This window comes from Lissotriton helveticus, chromosome 12, assembly GCF_964261635.1.
Source record: "Lissotriton helveticus chromosome 12, aLisHel1.1, whole genome shotgun sequence".
Classification (NCBI taxonomy): domain Eukaryota; kingdom Metazoa; phylum Chordata; class Amphibia; order Caudata; family Salamandridae; genus Lissotriton; species Lissotriton helveticus.
In genome coordinates this window covers 697,330,019-697,347,038 of record NC_136073.1, presented here as the reverse complement: position 1 = coordinate 697,347,038, position 17,020 = coordinate 697,330,019, and the positions used below count along the sequence as shown (strand labels likewise).

The window sequence follows — 17,020 nt, the reverse complement described above, 5'->3', positions numbered from 1 at the left end:
TCTGGGCATACCCTTCCCACATAGGGTGAACAGCAAAACACACAAGATGATGGATGGAATGTTGCACAATGGCAAAACATTCACCCCCAGTCACAGATCTGGGTTTAATCCATTGTTATTTTGCTCACCAAGCCACCCCAGTGGCGCCGTGGGTCGATAATCTTGAAGAAAATGGATGTGAGGCCCGGGGGGTATGCTGGTCGCCCCATCTCAATGAAAGGTTACTTCTGGGACAAAGTTGAATACAAGAACAGGACAACAGTGTCTAAGGTGTATGTGTCTACAGTTGGTGATAACATTTTGGGTTGGCAGGCACAGAAGGAATTGGGGGTCTATCCCAATAGCAATCCCCAAATCTTAATACAGGAGATACAAGAGCCAAAGGAAGATTTAGTGGCAGAGTTCAAGGAGGTATTCAGCGAAGAGCGTGGATGTTTTAAGAACTACTGCCACAAGATCAAGTTGAAAGAAAACGCGAAGCCAGTGGTGGCCAAGGTCATGAAGCTACCCATTGCCATCCAAGAAGCGGTGAAGACGGAACTCGAGAAACTGTGCAAAGCAGGAGTCATCGAACGGGTGGAAGCGACGGAATGGCTGGCGCACATCGTGGCCGCCCAGAAAAAGGATGGGTCGGTTCGGCTATGCATTGATCTCAGGGCTCTGAACAAAGAGGTCGTGGTCGACCGATTCCCGCTGCCCAACATCACCCAGATGATGAGCATGCTAGAGGGTGCAAGAGTATTCTCCACACTGGACCTTACCTCAGCTTACTTTCAGATCAAGCTGCACGAAGAGTCGCAAGAACTCACAGCGTTTGTGACGCCCATGGGCGCGTACAAGTTCAAGAGGATGCCCTTCGGGTTGGTCTCTGCGGCAGCCGTGTTCCAGAGGCTCATGGGAAATATCCTGAAAGAGATTCCTGGAGTCGTATGCTATCAGGACGATGTGTTGGTGTTTGCAAAAGACCATGAGGAACATGATGAGAGGCTGAGACGAGTGCTGGCCAGGTTTAGGTCGCATGGTCTAACAGTGAGGAGGGAAAAGAGCGTATTTGGCTGCGCGGAACTGGATTTCTTGGGACACAAGGTGACGGCAGAAGGTATCCGTCCCAAAGCGGAGCTCCAGAACACCATTGTAAATTTGGTGCCCCCTAGGAGCAAGGACGAAATCAAGTCATTTATGGGAATGCTGGAGTTCTACGGGAAATTCATACGGAACCTGGCAGGAAGGACGTATGCTATCAGACTGTTGTTGAAAAGGGAGACAGCGTTCGACTGGAGTCAAGAGTGTCAGAGAGAGTTTGAGGACGTGAGAAATGCACTTGCAGAAGCACCCAGCCTAAAGTCTTTCATACCCAACCGTGCGACAGTAGTCACTACCGACGCTAGCGCAAAAGGGTTGGGGGCAGTCCTCACTCAAGTAAGCAAAGACGGAGAGGAAACGATAGCTTTCGCCTCAAGATCCCTTCAGAAGTCAGAAAACAACTACTCGGTGATCGAAAAAGAAGCCTTAGCGGTATTCTGGGCATTGGGCAAATTCAGGGATTTCCTGTGGGGCACAAAATTCACCCTTCGCACTGACCACAAACCATTGGTGGAGGTATTCAGCAAGAAAGGCCTGGATGCTATCTCTAGCAGGATCAGGCGCTGGGTGGTCAGTCTCCAGGAATACACTTTCTATGTCGAGTACGTCCCAGGAAGGCGTAATTTTGCTGCAGATTGCTTGTCAAGGCTTGTGAAAGAAAATGAGGCAAGTGAAGCAAATGAGAAGGAGGATGATGAAATTGAAAACTATCAGATGGAAAATGTGTGCGCCATCCAAAAGGCGATAGGAGAAGAAACATGGAGAAGTGCACAAAAGAAAGACGAAGTCTTGGATGAGGTGTGCAAAAGAGTAAAAGACGGATGGAATCATGAAGATAAACGAGATGAGGATATGCGGCCGTTCTGGACTATCAAAGATGAACTGTCCGTAGTCGAAGAATGCCTGTTCAGGGGGACGAGATTGGTACCTCCCGCGACTGTGAGAGAGAATCTGATAGACATGGCTCACGATGGCCACCTGGGCATCACCAAGACAAAACAAAGGTTGAGAGAAGACTACTGGTGGCCGGGCATGGATCTCGCAATTGAGAGAAAAGTAAGAGACTGTGTTCCGTGCAGCATCAGTGAAAAAGTACTGAGACAACAGACACCCCCAATGGTGTGCAGGCCACCACCTTCTGGACCCTGGGAAGAGTTGGCGTTAGACATCGTTGGTCCATTGACGGGAGAAGTGCGCACGCCGTACATTCTAGTGCTCATGGATCTGTACTCCAGGTGGCCGGAAGTGAAGTTGGTGAGTGAAGTCACAACTAAGGTCGTCATTGAGTTCCTGCAAGGGTTGTTTATTAGGGAAGGATTACCCAGCAGCCTACTCACGGACAATGGAGTGCAACTGTGTTCGAAAGAGATGGAAGACTTCCTTGAGGAGAGAGGAATCACACACAAGCGGTGTGCCCTGTATCACCCGGAGACCAATGGCATGGTTGAGCGTTTTAACAAGACCCTCAAGGAGAGTATCCAGTTAGCAAAGGCCAGTGGCATGAACTGGAAGGAAGATGTATGGAGGCGGATTGAAGCATACAGGTTCACCCCGCACCAAATGACGGGGGTCACCTCATTCGAGTTGCTCCGTGCAAGAATACCCAACACAAAACTATCCCCAGGGTGGATGGGGTGGAATAAGGGATGGTCAGATCACTCCAAGGAAGCGAAAGGATTAGTGAGGCAGGAAGGAGTTATGGTGGGGAGGAAAGAAAGATTCGACAGGCTCAACTCTACACAGGAGGCCGAGTTTAAGGTAGGAGATGACATTAAGATCAGGACACCCACGAGCAGGGCAAGATGGTCAGAGTACAGTAGGCCCACCAAGATCACTAAATTGTTCAAGAATGCAGTGAAGACCCAGGAAGGGAAGATCTGGAACCTGGGAAGAGTAGTGAGGTTTCACCCACCTGGGCAGGATTCCTGTAGAGAATGTGAGGGTAATGGTGATTCCAAGGGAAACATGGGTCCCACTCCCAAGGAGCAGTGGCTGGTCCCCCACCCGGGTGTAATGACTAGCCGGAGAATGACCAGACCTCCCAGACATTTAGAACAGTATGTGATGATGTAATGTTCGGTTTCACCATTGGTTCTCTTGTTGAAATCTGATGTTTCATTCTGCAGGGAAGGGGGATGTGTGGTATTTCCCACCTTTTTTCCCCCCGGCGTCTCCGCATGTAATGGAGCTGCTCGCGGTGACATCACTTAGAATGTCACCGCGACCAGCGTTCCAAGGCGAGCGCCGGCGGGCAGTGTGAAGTTGCCACCTGTTGTGGCCTGTGCTGTGGCTGGGGTCGCTGATTATCCTTTGGCATATCGAACCCAAATAAATGCCGTTTGACTCCTCAACTATTCCTGTCTGCTTTTATGACGAACATCACAACGGCCCTGTAACAAAAACGGCTCCCAGGAGCCAAAAAACGTCCTCCACCCTTGCGGCGCACCGGGGGATTGCCCGGTGCCCCCTGGTGTTGGGTAGTTTTTAGTACCCGTCTATGCATGCAGCGATGGTGGTCTGTTACAGTCCTGGGGTTGTGTATTTTAGTCCCCAGCTATGTATACAGTGATGCTCGTCTGTTAGAGTCTTGGGGTTGTAAATGTGTAGTCCCCATCTATGCCTGCAGTGATGCTGGTCTGTTTGTTACAGTCCTGGGGTTGTGCATTTTTTAGCCCCATCTATGCATGCAGTGATGCTGGTCTGTTGTGTCCCAAGTTTGTGTATTTTTTCGTCCCCATCTATGTCTGCAGGGATGCTGGTGCTGTTTCAGTCCTAGGGTTGTGTATTTGTTAGTCCCCATCTATGTTTGCAGTGATTGTGGTCCTGTTACAGGCCTGGGGTTGTGTATTTTTCAGTCCCCATCTAAGTCTGCAGTGATGCTGGTCTGTTACAATCCTTGTGCTTAGTACTTTTGAGACTTTCACAGTCCTTAGGGTGCTCTGTTGCAGTCTTGATGTGCTGTATCTCCGGGTCTACCACCCCCTCCCCACTAACGCTGGTTGAGTTACAGTCTTGGCTTAGGGGTGTATTTTTCAGTCACCCTCCTTTATAATTAATGCTTTTGTTCTGCAGTGCCGGGGCTCTGCATTTTTCATCTCCCTCCTCTGTCCGCAGTGATTCTGCTACAGTCCTGGGCCTGGGTATGTCCGATGATACCTCCTGCGTAATGACGCTGTCCTTGTTCTAGTCCTCTGGCTCTGTGCATTCGAGTTTCCATCTTTGTTCTGTACTGAATCCTGTTAAATTCAGTCATCGGGATCTGTATTTTTGAGTCTCCCTTCCTTTTTGTTTGCCTGCTCTGTATTGATGCTGGTGCAATTGTAGTCATTTGGCTCTGTATCTTTTAGTCTCCCTCTCTGTACTCCCGTAGTGCTCGTGTGTCCAAGTCATGGGACTTTGTGTCTCTGAGTCCTGCCCCCCTCCACAGACCCCATAACCCCCCAGCGCTTGCATAGTACCGACTCTTCTCTGCCAGCGAGGAGCTGAATTCTTTTTACATTACTCACTTTGTCATAAAACGCAAAGATGGAATTGAATTCCTCTGAGCTCAGCTTCATTCCCTGAAAGAACAAGAAACGAGAAGGACGTATAATTAAAAGTGAGCTCTGCTTCGGGTGCCGAGGAGGGAGGGGTGAGGTGAGGCCGGCTGCTGGGGGCGGGAGCGGTGAGCTGTGAAGGGCGCGCGCCTCGGAGACGGAGACCAGCGTGAAATGTCACCTCGTGCCTTCAGGAATGATCTACAGCTGCCATTTTCTGGGGAGGCGTGTGGCCCTGAGCGCCCCGCCCCCAGGTGTAGCACCGGGTATTCTATGCACGGGATGGAAAGGAGTTGTGCGACAGAGCATTACAGGTGTATGGCAGAGTTTATGAGAGAAAACAAAAGGGGTGTATGCAGGGCTCGAGTCGGAGTACCACGCGGGTGGACGGCGTCCCCCCAATTATTTTACCGAGGGGGACGCCGTCCTCCCTGCCAAACAGCTGGACTTCACTCTTTGGCCTCTCTGGGACGAGGACCTCAGCACGTTTCGTGACGTCGCTTCCGGTCGTGACGTCACTTCCGGTGACAGTGTCTCCCCACTTCTTTTTTACGACTTGTTCCCTGAGTGTATGATATATCGTGATAAGTGTTTGAATGAACAATAAAGGAATTTGACCGAGCAGTGCAGGCAGGGCACAAGTCCTAAAAAACAGAAGTAGGGGGACGCTCACGTCACGACAGGAAGTGACCTCACGAAAGGTGTCTTGCACCATCAGGCTCATTGCCTCCCCTCGCTCACCCCTTAGATGCGATTGCATCAGAGAAGCCAGCGCGTGAGCAGCGTTCTGAATGAGCTCCGATCTCGCCCCAGAGAGGCCAAAGAGTGAATGTGTGGCTCCATTTGCGCCAGTTATCAAGCTCCCGTTAAAATAAGTGGGGGTACGCCGTCCACCCGCGTGATACCCCGACTCGAGCCCTGAGTGCAGGTTTATGTTCGAGCACTGCTGGGGGGTGATGGGAAACTCACACACCATGGGCACGTTTAATATTAAGCACTGTGCGGGTACGACACACTGCAGATAGATAAACCAGTGACACAGGTGTGTGATAAAGAACTATGAGTGTGTTGGCGTGCTATAGACATATGTCAGAGCGCTGAATGTGTACTTTAGATAACCCTCGTCGCCTCGTTTATGGGGTTTTGGTGTACAGCAGTACAGCAAGTCACCTTGCTGTGCTGCCCTACATCAAAGTGAAAGGACAGAAATGCACTGTATTTAACCAATTTGGTGCATTCCTGTCCTTTCCCCAGCACTAGTGTAGTTTCGGCATCCTGGCGCCAACACAGGCACCCTTGTTGTTGGCAGGCATTGTTTTTGTGCAGGAAGGGGCACCTTCCTGCACACAAACCATATTGGAAGACTTTTTCCTCATTCTATGTGTTAAGAATGCAGCACACAAGGAAAGAGGAAAAACCGAGGAGAAATAAAGTAATTTCTCCCAGCTGTGCCTCGCTTGGAAAGGTGCATGGTATTGGTGCATCCCCAGGTTTACATGGTTTTGTAAATCTGGAGAAGCGTAGGGGTGTTTTAAAGATAGAGACAGAAAAAGATCGAGAGAGAGAGGGGATTATACTTGTTTCTCATAGGCAGGGCCACTGTAATCATGCGACGGGTATGATCAAATTAATACAGGAGGGTTAACCTAAGTTATGCAGCAAGAAAACACAAATAACACAGAGTGAGGCGACACATATTGTGACAGTATTACTGCATTATTTTGCCTTTTTTACACATTAACACTGTCTTGGAGAAAGGTTCTATCTCATCAGTGGCAGTTTAACACTCAAGTACAGCAACAGGCTAAAGAAAGATGACCAGTCGGCTTTTGAAATGGCCTCCCACTGCACAACACGTTGCCACATTTTTAGTAACTTTTGATCTGTTTGAGCTAGAAGCAACATTTTATATATACACCGCAAATTGTACAGTAGTTCATTAATTATGTGGTAAATGTGTAAAGTCCATAATTATACTGGAAATTTCCAGGCCACAGAATCCCATAATTCACTATGAGATATTTGAGCATACAACAGAGCAGTACAGTTGTATATTAGAGCACAATAGGCGTTTTACAGAGCAGGACAATGTAAGGAAGAGAGTACTATAAGAGTACAGCATACGTGTGTCTAAGCCCGATAGGTAGACGATGGAGCACTAAATGTGTGGGATGAGCACTAATAATTTAAGATGCAGAATTGTGCCTCATAGACCAGAATAGATTCGCCTGACAGTCACATAGGTGTGTACTACAGCTCCATCAGTGTAAGTTTGAAAATAGTATGTCTGCGAATGAACACTGTGAATGTATGTTAGAACACTATATGTATGATGCAGTACAATAAGCATAAGAGTTACAACACTATGGGGCCTACTGACAAAGGTACATTTGGTCATAAACATATTTTAACAGCCTCATTTGCAATACTGCCAATCACAAAGGCATTCCTGGCAGGCATAAGCTAATTTATGTGTGTGCATATCTCCGCCACGAATAGTATTCTCCGTACCTCTCAAGTGGTGCGACAACAGGCCTTCCAAGATATGGTTAGCCTTGGACATTGGTCAGCATCCACAAGCATGGATGTTTGCAGAGATTCGCAAACTCCTATATTTCATTTCCCCTTCCTCCCCAGGAAAGGGATGAATTTTTCCTCCAGCCAAGGCCTGGCATACAAATCTTTCCAGAGTGGGAAGCAGGAAGGATCACCCCAAGATTGGTGGGGTATAGAAAAAGGTCTTTCACCACCAGATAAAATATTTTCCCCACAGAAAAAGTGTGCTTTACGGGGAAACCTAATTCCCCCCTGTGCGGAGATATCCACTATGGAGAACTCTGCACAGAAGGAATAGGATCCTGTGGGGTGGTCACATGCTCTTCGAGGAAGTACGATTGAAATCCTTTTGCTGGAGGAGGTTTCCAGGCGTATTCCTAGGAATTTTGGTTGAATTTGAAAATATACAAAAAGTATGAGCAGGCAAAGTTCTCTGCCTCTACGTCTCCTACTTTCTTTGTGAATTGGCCCCTACTTTTGTATTCTAGTTTGCTGTACCCGTATGACCGCCCTCTATGGGTTTACACTATAACATTAGAGGAATATTTTTTAACACTATAGTAGTGTGGATGAGTTTTATAAGGTCGGTTGGTTTACGATAGGGCACTACAGATGTGTCTGGGATTGCGATAGGGCGCTATTTATCTATAGTAGGTCACTAATGGAGTATGATAGAGCACTATAGGTATGGGTTACTACAGTGTAGACGTAAGCTGAAGCACCATAGGTGTACGATAGAGTGCTTTAGATATTCAATAAAGAATGTAATTTTCTTAGTCACTACTTGTGTATTGTAGAACTCTATAGATATATCATAGAATACTACTATCAGCCTACAATTGTGTAAGACTGTGCACACTGGTGCGTTGTAGTTGCGCCACAGCCCGATATGTGTTATGAAAAAGAAATGCAGAAGTATGAGTGGGGATTACAGATGTCTGATAGAACGCAATAACTGTATAATTGAGCACTACCACTGTGTGATCGATCCCTATAAGTGTAAATTACAAACACGATAACATTCAAGAAGGAAATCAAGAACCATCTTATGAGCAAGTTCCTTCCATAACAAGACAATCTCTACCGAAGACGGGGACGCTGATTATATGACTGTATACCCTATATGGGAGCAGGATTTGACTGACTGAACCTTAAAGTAATACTACCAGATCATTGTAACTTAATTCTCAATTAAGCCCATCCTGTTATTGTTTTCCACTTACAGACTTTGACAATCTTATTACATTATATATATTGTATTTGCAACCCAGACCATATGATGTTAAGCGCTCTGATACCTACGGGTCATGTTCGCGCTATAGAAAACTGTAAAAACAAATAAATAAATATCAGATCACAGGTATATGACAGAGCGCTATAAGTCTTTGATAGGGGATTATGGGTCTATAACAAAAGGCCATTAATGCATGATTAGCGCTTAAAGTGTCTGATAAATTGCCACAGGTGTATACCTGAACACTACATATGTATACTAAACACTAGGGGTATGATAGAGCACTATGGGTCAATGCAGGCACACTATAGATGTGCCATAGCTCACTATAGATATTTAGCTGACCACTGTATGATGAAGTGCTCTACTTGCGCGATACATCATTATGGGTGTTAGACAGCACACAAGATATTTGTTTGAGGGAGAATTTGTCTATAAGTGAACAGTATGACCGAACAACATTTCAAAGAGAACACATCAGGCGTGAAATAGAGCACTTTGGGCCTTATTCATACAATGCAATCTGTAAAAATGGTCGCAATCTACACCCCGACTTTTACAGAAATCATTGGTCTTTTGAGAACCAACATATGTTCACACTGGTTGGTTCACAAAATTCCACCTCGTAGGGGAGGGGTAGGGTGTCACACTTTGACCCTCCCTCATTATGGCTCTTAAATTGTGAACTACTACAAATTGCTGCCATCACAGGGATGGTGGCCTGCTGGGGTGATTGCTTTTACATAAAGAAATCTCTTTTTTTTTTAAATGCAGCCTGTTTTCCTTAAAGAAAAATGGGATGCGTTAAAAAAAAAAAATGTCAAGAACTATTTTTTTACGAGTGGGCGGCAGTGCCAAAGACCATTACCTGCTCCTAAAATTTTTTTTTCACAATATTCACAAGGGGAAAGGAGTCCCTAAGAGACCTCTTCCTGTTTGCGAATAATTTACTACCTCCTTTCATATGTCGGTAACCTGTCAATGATTGCAACCGCAATTGCAGTCACAAACCATTGAAACATACCACAAAAAAACGCAAATTGGAAGGGACGCTTTAAATACGCCCCTTTCAATTTGAAAATCAGCATTTAATTGCAAACCTATTTTGTGTTTCGGTTAACAAGTTACTGAATCACAATTTAGGTTTTGAACATACCCAGAAGCTAGTTTGCACTCGTACAGTCTCCAGTTTTATGAATCAGAGCATTTGCGACCATAAAATAGCTTTGAACATAATGCCCTTAATGTGTACAAAAGAACAAAGTATTTCAGTGCAGCACTATGTCTGATCAAACTTTTCAGAAATGCAATAGAATTCTATATGTGTGTAATAGAACACTATGGATCCAATTCACAAAGGCCAAGATCTCTGCCTCGAGTGCGAACATAAAGATAGTACTCAAAAATGCCCTTTGTGAATTCCCAAAGTCGTAAACGTAGATGTTTGGTCCATCTAAGTTTACCTTTGTAAATTGGGCCCTATACGAGTAAGGCAGAGTCCTACATGAGATATAATGGTACAGGTGGGTGATAGGGCACTAGCTGTTTGTGATAAAGTACTATATATGAGTGATGAACTGTTGAATAGTGCAGTTTCTGTAGCCATATAATGGACATTGTAAGGAAAGTTGTAACTTCTTTAAAACAAGGATGTTAATATGAGAGTTTCTTCAGAAGCACAGCTAGGTTTTGATGGTATTTGCTAATAGCTAATGTCCCAAGGTAAGCCAATGTATCATAGTGAAGGAGGGCACAAACAAAGAGGAAATGCTGGACGAAGAATAACGATTTCCATTTATTTATGATGCTTCCCAGCAGCACTTAGCCTGTCTCTAAGTGCTCTCAGTTATGGCAGATATGGACACTGAATCATTGGGAGATTAAGAGCCTGATTTATAGTTTGGCGGATAGGGTACTCTGTTATGTTTAAGTCATTTAGAGCTGTATGGATCATAAGGTTTCCGTTGATGGAGCCCACGTTGGCTCCCCTTGGCTCCCTAGATGGAAAGCTTCCACTGACAACGATGGCACATCCGCTGCATTTAGAGGGGATGGTGTAATGTCCTCTTTCCTGTCTGTCACTGCCATAAACAAACCTGACGGTGAGGGACAGAAAAAACCAATAATGACCCCCACACCCTGGGATCAAATACAGGAGTTTGTTTTTGTAATGCATAAAATGTTTAAATGTTTTGTAGAGTTGCTTTAAAGCCGATGGCGGACATCCACCAAAAGTTTTGTACCTTGAAGGGAGTCACCATGACGACAGTTCCCTTCAATGTACAGAAATGACTGTTGGGTCGGCGGTCATCTCTAAATTTGATGGACGGCAGTCCATCAGGAAGATGGAGGGAACGTCTTCTTCCACTCTGACGGACAGAGTACTACCAGTGGAACTTAATATCAGATCCTAAGTTGTTAACCACATCGCTGCTTGCTAGTTTCCCCTGCTGTGCTGGAAAGCAACGAAAACGGGTGTGGTCATGACAAGCTCAGCTCGTCATGAGCACCTGAGAGGTGCATGCCATGACGAGCTGAGCTCGTCATGAGCATGGAAGGGGTTAATTATACACAAAATGCCTAAGTGCTTGAGCATTTTTTTTACATCTGTTGTCCTTACTTCTGGTCCTTCATATGCAGCTAATACCCTACGATGATATGTGCATCTCGCAGGCCAACCAGATTGTGAGGTTCTCATCAGATCCGGCAAGCTCATAAACACCAGGACCCTATGTCCTTATGCCAGGAGTTTTGTGAGGGCCTGATATATTCCAGAGGTGATGGAAGTGCAGATAACACTTGACTATTGATTTGGGACAGAAAGACAGAGTGCAGAAGACCGTACCTGAAACTTCAGTAGAAAGTTCTCCTGAACGGGCATCAACCTGTAAAGAGAAAGAGAGAACACAGCCTGCTAATGAGAGCTGTTGAATTACATCTACCCCAGGGACCCTCAGATCACAACACGCCTTGATCCCTGGAGATGGCCAGGCTTGAAATTACCAGCCTCTCACCCCAGGGGGATCACGAAGGACCCAAGGCACTAAGAGGTCTGTTCTAGATCAAAATAACAACATAGCATGGAGTAATGCTGGCAGCATAAAATAACATCAAATAAGATGATATGGCATAACATTATGTAACATAATGTACATTAAGACAATGCAGTCCATTGTAACCAAACCCATATCGACCTAACCTAACACAGCTTTTGAATGTCTCTTTTGCTGACTATAACTTTCACATATTCTGCATTTTCACAATGAACGCTTGGACTAGCTCCTCTTGGGTCACTTGATTCCTACTCTATACCAAACTCCACTAACTCTCTTCTCCAGGACATCACCAGATGCCACTCTGTTCTATTTCTGGGGTTCCGCTTGCTCTTAGCACAGAATAGTTCTCTTATTTACATTGAATACCACCCTTCTTTAACCAGGACACTCATCTGACCTTTTAAAGTCCCTTCTTTTTGTTTCCACTTCTCATGTTAAATGAATTAGATCACATATCTTGGTACACTTTTTCCACAGGCCGACTGTCCATTCATACTCCTGTGCTAGGACACCAATAGTTGCCACAATGTCCGCTACAGTAAGAGTAACAACATCACTCATCAAAATCTACGTGACCCCCATCACTAGCACTCTTTCTCCTCCATTTAAAATTATTCAATACCTTCGATTACAATTCAACCACCCATCTCCTAGAGCTATCTCTTTGTTAACGAGTCTTTCACATGAAATGGTTTTCAAGGCTGCACTGAAACTGAAGTAAACTACAGTCAATTCTCTCTAATGATCCAAATTTTCCATTGCCCAAATACAAGACTCGGTAAGATGAGTTGGGGCAAACAAACGAGTGACTCAGGTTTAGTTACACTCTTTCCTGTGGATACTGAACCTAACTGCAGATTTCTCACCTTAGAATACTCCCTAGGCACCAGACTGGACCTGGAAACTTTTCTACAGCAATGCTGCAGCGCATCACTAGATGGTGTCATGTGGCTTCTTGCTGGCTCTGTACTGTCCAGGAAGTGATGGAGCTGAGTGGCATATTAGTAGAAGCCATGTACGCTGATGTCACTTTATTGTTTATCTCCTTCTGCGCCCTCTGACGCGGAGTGTGAATAAGAAACTAGCAAGAGTAACAATCTTCTCTTCTTTCCCAGTCCTTTACCATGTGAATAGCAACTTTAGACAGCAACACTCCCATCTCTTGGGAATGGACAAGTGCTCACCTGAGTTTTGCTTTGTTGAAGGGGAATATTTGGAAGGGCAAATAGAAAAGGCGGGCATAGCCATGTTGAAAGATTTGAAAGACATATCTGTCGGACATCATGGATCGCCCAATGGGAGGAAAGGATTGATCCTGCTCCTCACTGGATGGGTGTGTACCACTAAGGGAAACCTAACATGGTGTGATGCTGTTGCAGCAGTGGAAGAGGAAAGGGAGGGTTAATGATCTTGCTGTCCCACTCTTGGGTCCACGACCTCAACGGGACTGGGGTGACTGCTGTACTGGTTGGGGAGACTGCATTTACCTAGACTCCAGCCCACTGGAGTAGTCTCTGAACTTTCTGAACTAATGAAGGAACTTCTTGGCAGGGGTCAACAGACGCAAAAGTGTGTGCCATGGCTCTACTAGCTTCAAAGTGCTTCAAGGCAGAATCTGCCTTTTCACTGAAAAAGTTGTGTGCCACCAAAGGCATATATTAATCTCCGGAGAATCCTGCGGAATTTAGCCATGCTTGTAGGTGGAACACAGCATGAGTGCCAGCTCTCCTACCCAAGCAATCAGTAGTATTTAGGCCAGTACATATCACATATTTGGTTGGATCCTATGGATTGTCTAAGCGAGGAGAGGCCCTAGGGTCTTACGTGACATCTGGCAAGAGCTCAATAGCCATGTCAATTAAAACACATATGTAGCAACCAATACACATACAACATTTACAGATCCCCATGCGAAGCTTGCAGAGTAGAACATATATTTGCCTAATGTCTCAATTGTCTTGGAATCACAATCTGGAGAACTCATGCAGAAAGATTTGGGATTTCCTTATTGGTTGGAAGTTAGAACCACAAGGCTTTTCATGGTAGTATGTTTAGTAAGAAAACCAGGGTCAACACGATCTGGTCTTTGAGGCCTGGCCACCTGCCTGTTCCAGACGGGCAGGAACAGGGCTTTTACCAAATGCCCATAAAAGGTCTTGGAGAGGACCTTCTTAAAGGTGAGCAAGGGCTCAGATGTGGCTTTCCCTGACTGCAGGATTTACATAAGGACATTCATTTTGGTCTTGTCTGAAGGCAGAAGTAATCATAGAACCTCAGCTGCCTGCCGTACCAGTATTGCACATGATATACACTCTCTTCCATTGGGGAGGTATCAAACCCATTGGCCTCCTGTAGATCCATGTAAAAGTTGTCATCTGTGTAGTAAGGTGGGAGACAACTATCCTCCTCCCCACCATCACCAAGTGTCCTTTGTTTAGAGTAAGAGCCAAAAAGAGAATGGACTCTCCACTGGAGTGTGGTGCCAACCCTGGTACAGACACTGGGTTAGACTTAGGCTGCATGGTGACTGATTGTGCTTTTGTACTCTTGTGGCACATCTCTCAAGATCGGACCTAAGTCAGTTCAGTGTCAGTTTGGTGCCTGATATTGGGATCAGCACCAGATCCTCTTCTGGCACCAGTGGCTTTTGTACTGTCATTCACGTGGAAAGGCCAGCACAGGTCTTGAAGCTGGAATGGAATACTGTACTGGAGTCGATACATGGCCTAAAGCAGGTCTCAAAGGGTCAGAAGACGGCGGCTGAGTATATGTCCAAAGGCAGTACCCGACTGGAGGCTCTGCAGTTCCCTGGGGCCCGAAAACACCAGAGGGAGCCGGAATAGCACAAAAAATCTGCAACATGACCTCCTTCAAGGCCTTCGTCTGCTGTGGCGTCGCTGTTGGCCGGGGACCAACAAGAATCATTCGGAGAATCAGCTCCATGACTGGGTTATAGAGAGATGGATGTATGACGTTACAACGCATACTTTTACAACGCCTACCTTTACAACGCGGTTTTTACCACGCATACCATTACAACGCATAGCGCTTTGGGGTGCTGGATAGTGAATAGTTTAATTTACTATTCCAACTCCAGTCCCCGTGGATAGTAGGGAAGGTTATTGGATAGTAAATTAACCTATTCCCTATCCTAGAGCGCCCCCCAGAGCAATGCGTTGTAATAGTTTGTGTTGTAAAAGTTGCGTTGTAATGGTAGGTCGTTGTAAAAGTTTCGTTGTAAAGGTTGTATACCTAGAGAGATACAGACTGACATCATAATGCCCTTGTACCTTCTCTTTGGATACAGACTGACAGAATAGAGTTGAATCCCACATGGCTTTTTTATGTTTGTGGTTGGACTTTGATTTCAACTTATCAGAGAACTTCACAAAGTTTATTGCTCACAATTAACGGCCCTAAGAGTGGGACCTAAACTGCACGCTTTAATTTGAGCAGGAATGTGACTAAAGCAAGGGCCACTACTTCATACAATGCAATATGTTTGGCCACGCACAGCTTCATTTCTTGGTCCCGGACTGCCTTTAAGGTGCATAAGTGCACATTTATCACATGACTTTGAGCAGTGGCCTGAACCCAGGCATGACAGACACATCTTGTGCAGATTCTGACTGACATCTGTTCTCTACAGTAACAGCATGGTTTAGAACCTGTTGTTTTAGAAGGGAATATCATTCTTTAGCGCACTAGATTGTTTATAAGTTATTGGAAGGCCGATGAAGCAGGGTGTGGAACTCCAGATCTCCATCAGAATCAACAGAAAGAAAGCAATTGATATCAGAGTGCAGGGTTGGTGCGTAAATCTGTCACTTCCAGGGGGAATCTCATGGCACCGTCTAGTAGCACACAGGAGCATTTCTGGAGAAAAGTTGGGGATCCAGTCTGGTGCCTGGAGAGTATTCTAAGGTCAGGTATCTGCAATTAGAAGTTAGAATCGCATTTTGTATCCTATTCATTTCAACACATCAAAAAGTATTTCTCTTAGAGGTAGTCCCAATATTGTGCTCAGTACAATGCAAGGTAGATGGTTTTAGTTCTACAGTCTAGGGCCTCTTACCTGGACATCTCTGATAGACACAGCTTCCCGTCGCCATTCATGTCAAACATTCGCAGCTGCAGAGAGAGAAGCACATCTTGATAAGCGGTACCTTTCTCTTCTTCCCAAAAGGAACACAAAATGCAATCAGAGGCCACCGAATCGCTTCCTGATGGAAATATGCCCCTCAATCAGCAGGTTCCACATTTCCTCCCTCATAAAAACACAATGATCAGCAACTCTAAATTTCTTTCCTGATAGAAAGAGGCATCTCAGTAAAGGAATCTTAAATCTTCTACCAAATAGAAACATACAGTACACAGCTGCTCCTAGATCTCTTCTGTGATAGAAACACTAATCTAGATGAGAAGATCCTTCACCCCCACCCTGATAAAAGAAAAAGTAACGTTTATGTTGTAACTACAAGTCTGGTGCTTACATAATCTTCCTAGAGATTCTTTACCTTAAGAATGATCCCTCACAGGGTTCAAACTGGTCCAGAAGACGCTTTTCCCAGCAATAGTTTTCCACCACCACCATGTGGTGCCACGTGGCTGCAGGTAAGACTCTTCCCCCAAACTTGATGGCTCTATAGAGTATGTTTGGTGCTAGCTGGTGATCTGGCATTAGTTCCTGAGTTTCTTCTGCATCCGTTCAAGAAGCGCAGAGAGAAACCAAGAGAGCAACGACTGCGACAATTACAGCACATAAAATGTTCGCATACCGTGGGATCTTATTAGTCATAGAACCCTGTCCGCATGCCCATGTGACAACATGTCTCCCCAAACTATATTCCATCTGGTCCTGTTTTGCAAGTTGTATAAAAATGAACGCTGTAGGTGGATCAAACAATACTTGAGAGGTGGTGCCTGGCGGCAATGCAGGCCTGCGTACTTGAATTTGCAGCAACTGGGGAATCCTTTATGTATAATGACTATGACCATGTTTTTAAAAAGCGTTTTAAAATCACAGAATTTATTATGAATTCAAAATTATTCGATAGCTTTACTGTAATGATTTAATACTTTTTTAATCTAAATGATATTATTGATGTTTAATTGTAAGGATGCAGATTTGTATGTACTTGCTTTTATGATTTTTCTATATGGTGAAAATGGAATAAAGCTTATTGAAATTGCCTGAAATCTTATTAGTCATGCCACTATCTCCTCAGGGAAGTGGGGAGGATAGTGAGAAAACTTCAGGAATATTATGTATCCATCAGAAATATTATTAACGAAAATAAGTAACTTTTTTTCTGATAGATGCATTTACCTCCAAATTCCTCACCCTAAGAATGAGTCTCTGGGAGGTGGGACAGTAGAGCCGGTTAACCAAGAATGGTATGCTACACAACTCGCACAAAGAATCCTTCAATGTGTACCTGAGACATGAGTCAGCAGTGCTTGTCAAAGTCTGCAACGAAGGTGCCTGAAAAATGTCAGCAACCAAAATGCCTCCAGAATGGACTGTAGAAGCAGAGACCGATCTGGTGGAGTGG

At 45.1% G+C, this 17,020-nt stretch overlaps 1 protein-coding gene across 1 annotated transcript in view; it reads right to left on the bottom strand.

Moving 5' to 3' along the window:
• The window catches only part of CALB2 (calbindin 2), a 126,315-nt gene that overhangs the window by 13,288 nt on the left and 96,007 nt on the right, over positions 1-17,020 (bottom strand). Inside the window, exons 7-9 of the mRNA XM_078670589.1 lie at positions 15,541-15,596; positions 11,255-11,294; positions 4,590-4,643 (exon numbers count right to left, since the gene is read on the bottom strand). Of these exons, the coding sequence (XP_078526715.1) occupies positions 4,590-4,643; positions 11,255-11,294; positions 15,541-15,596 (150 nt within the window). The remainder of the gene's footprint in view (positions 1-4,589; positions 4,644-11,254; positions 11,295-15,540; positions 15,597-17,020) is intronic.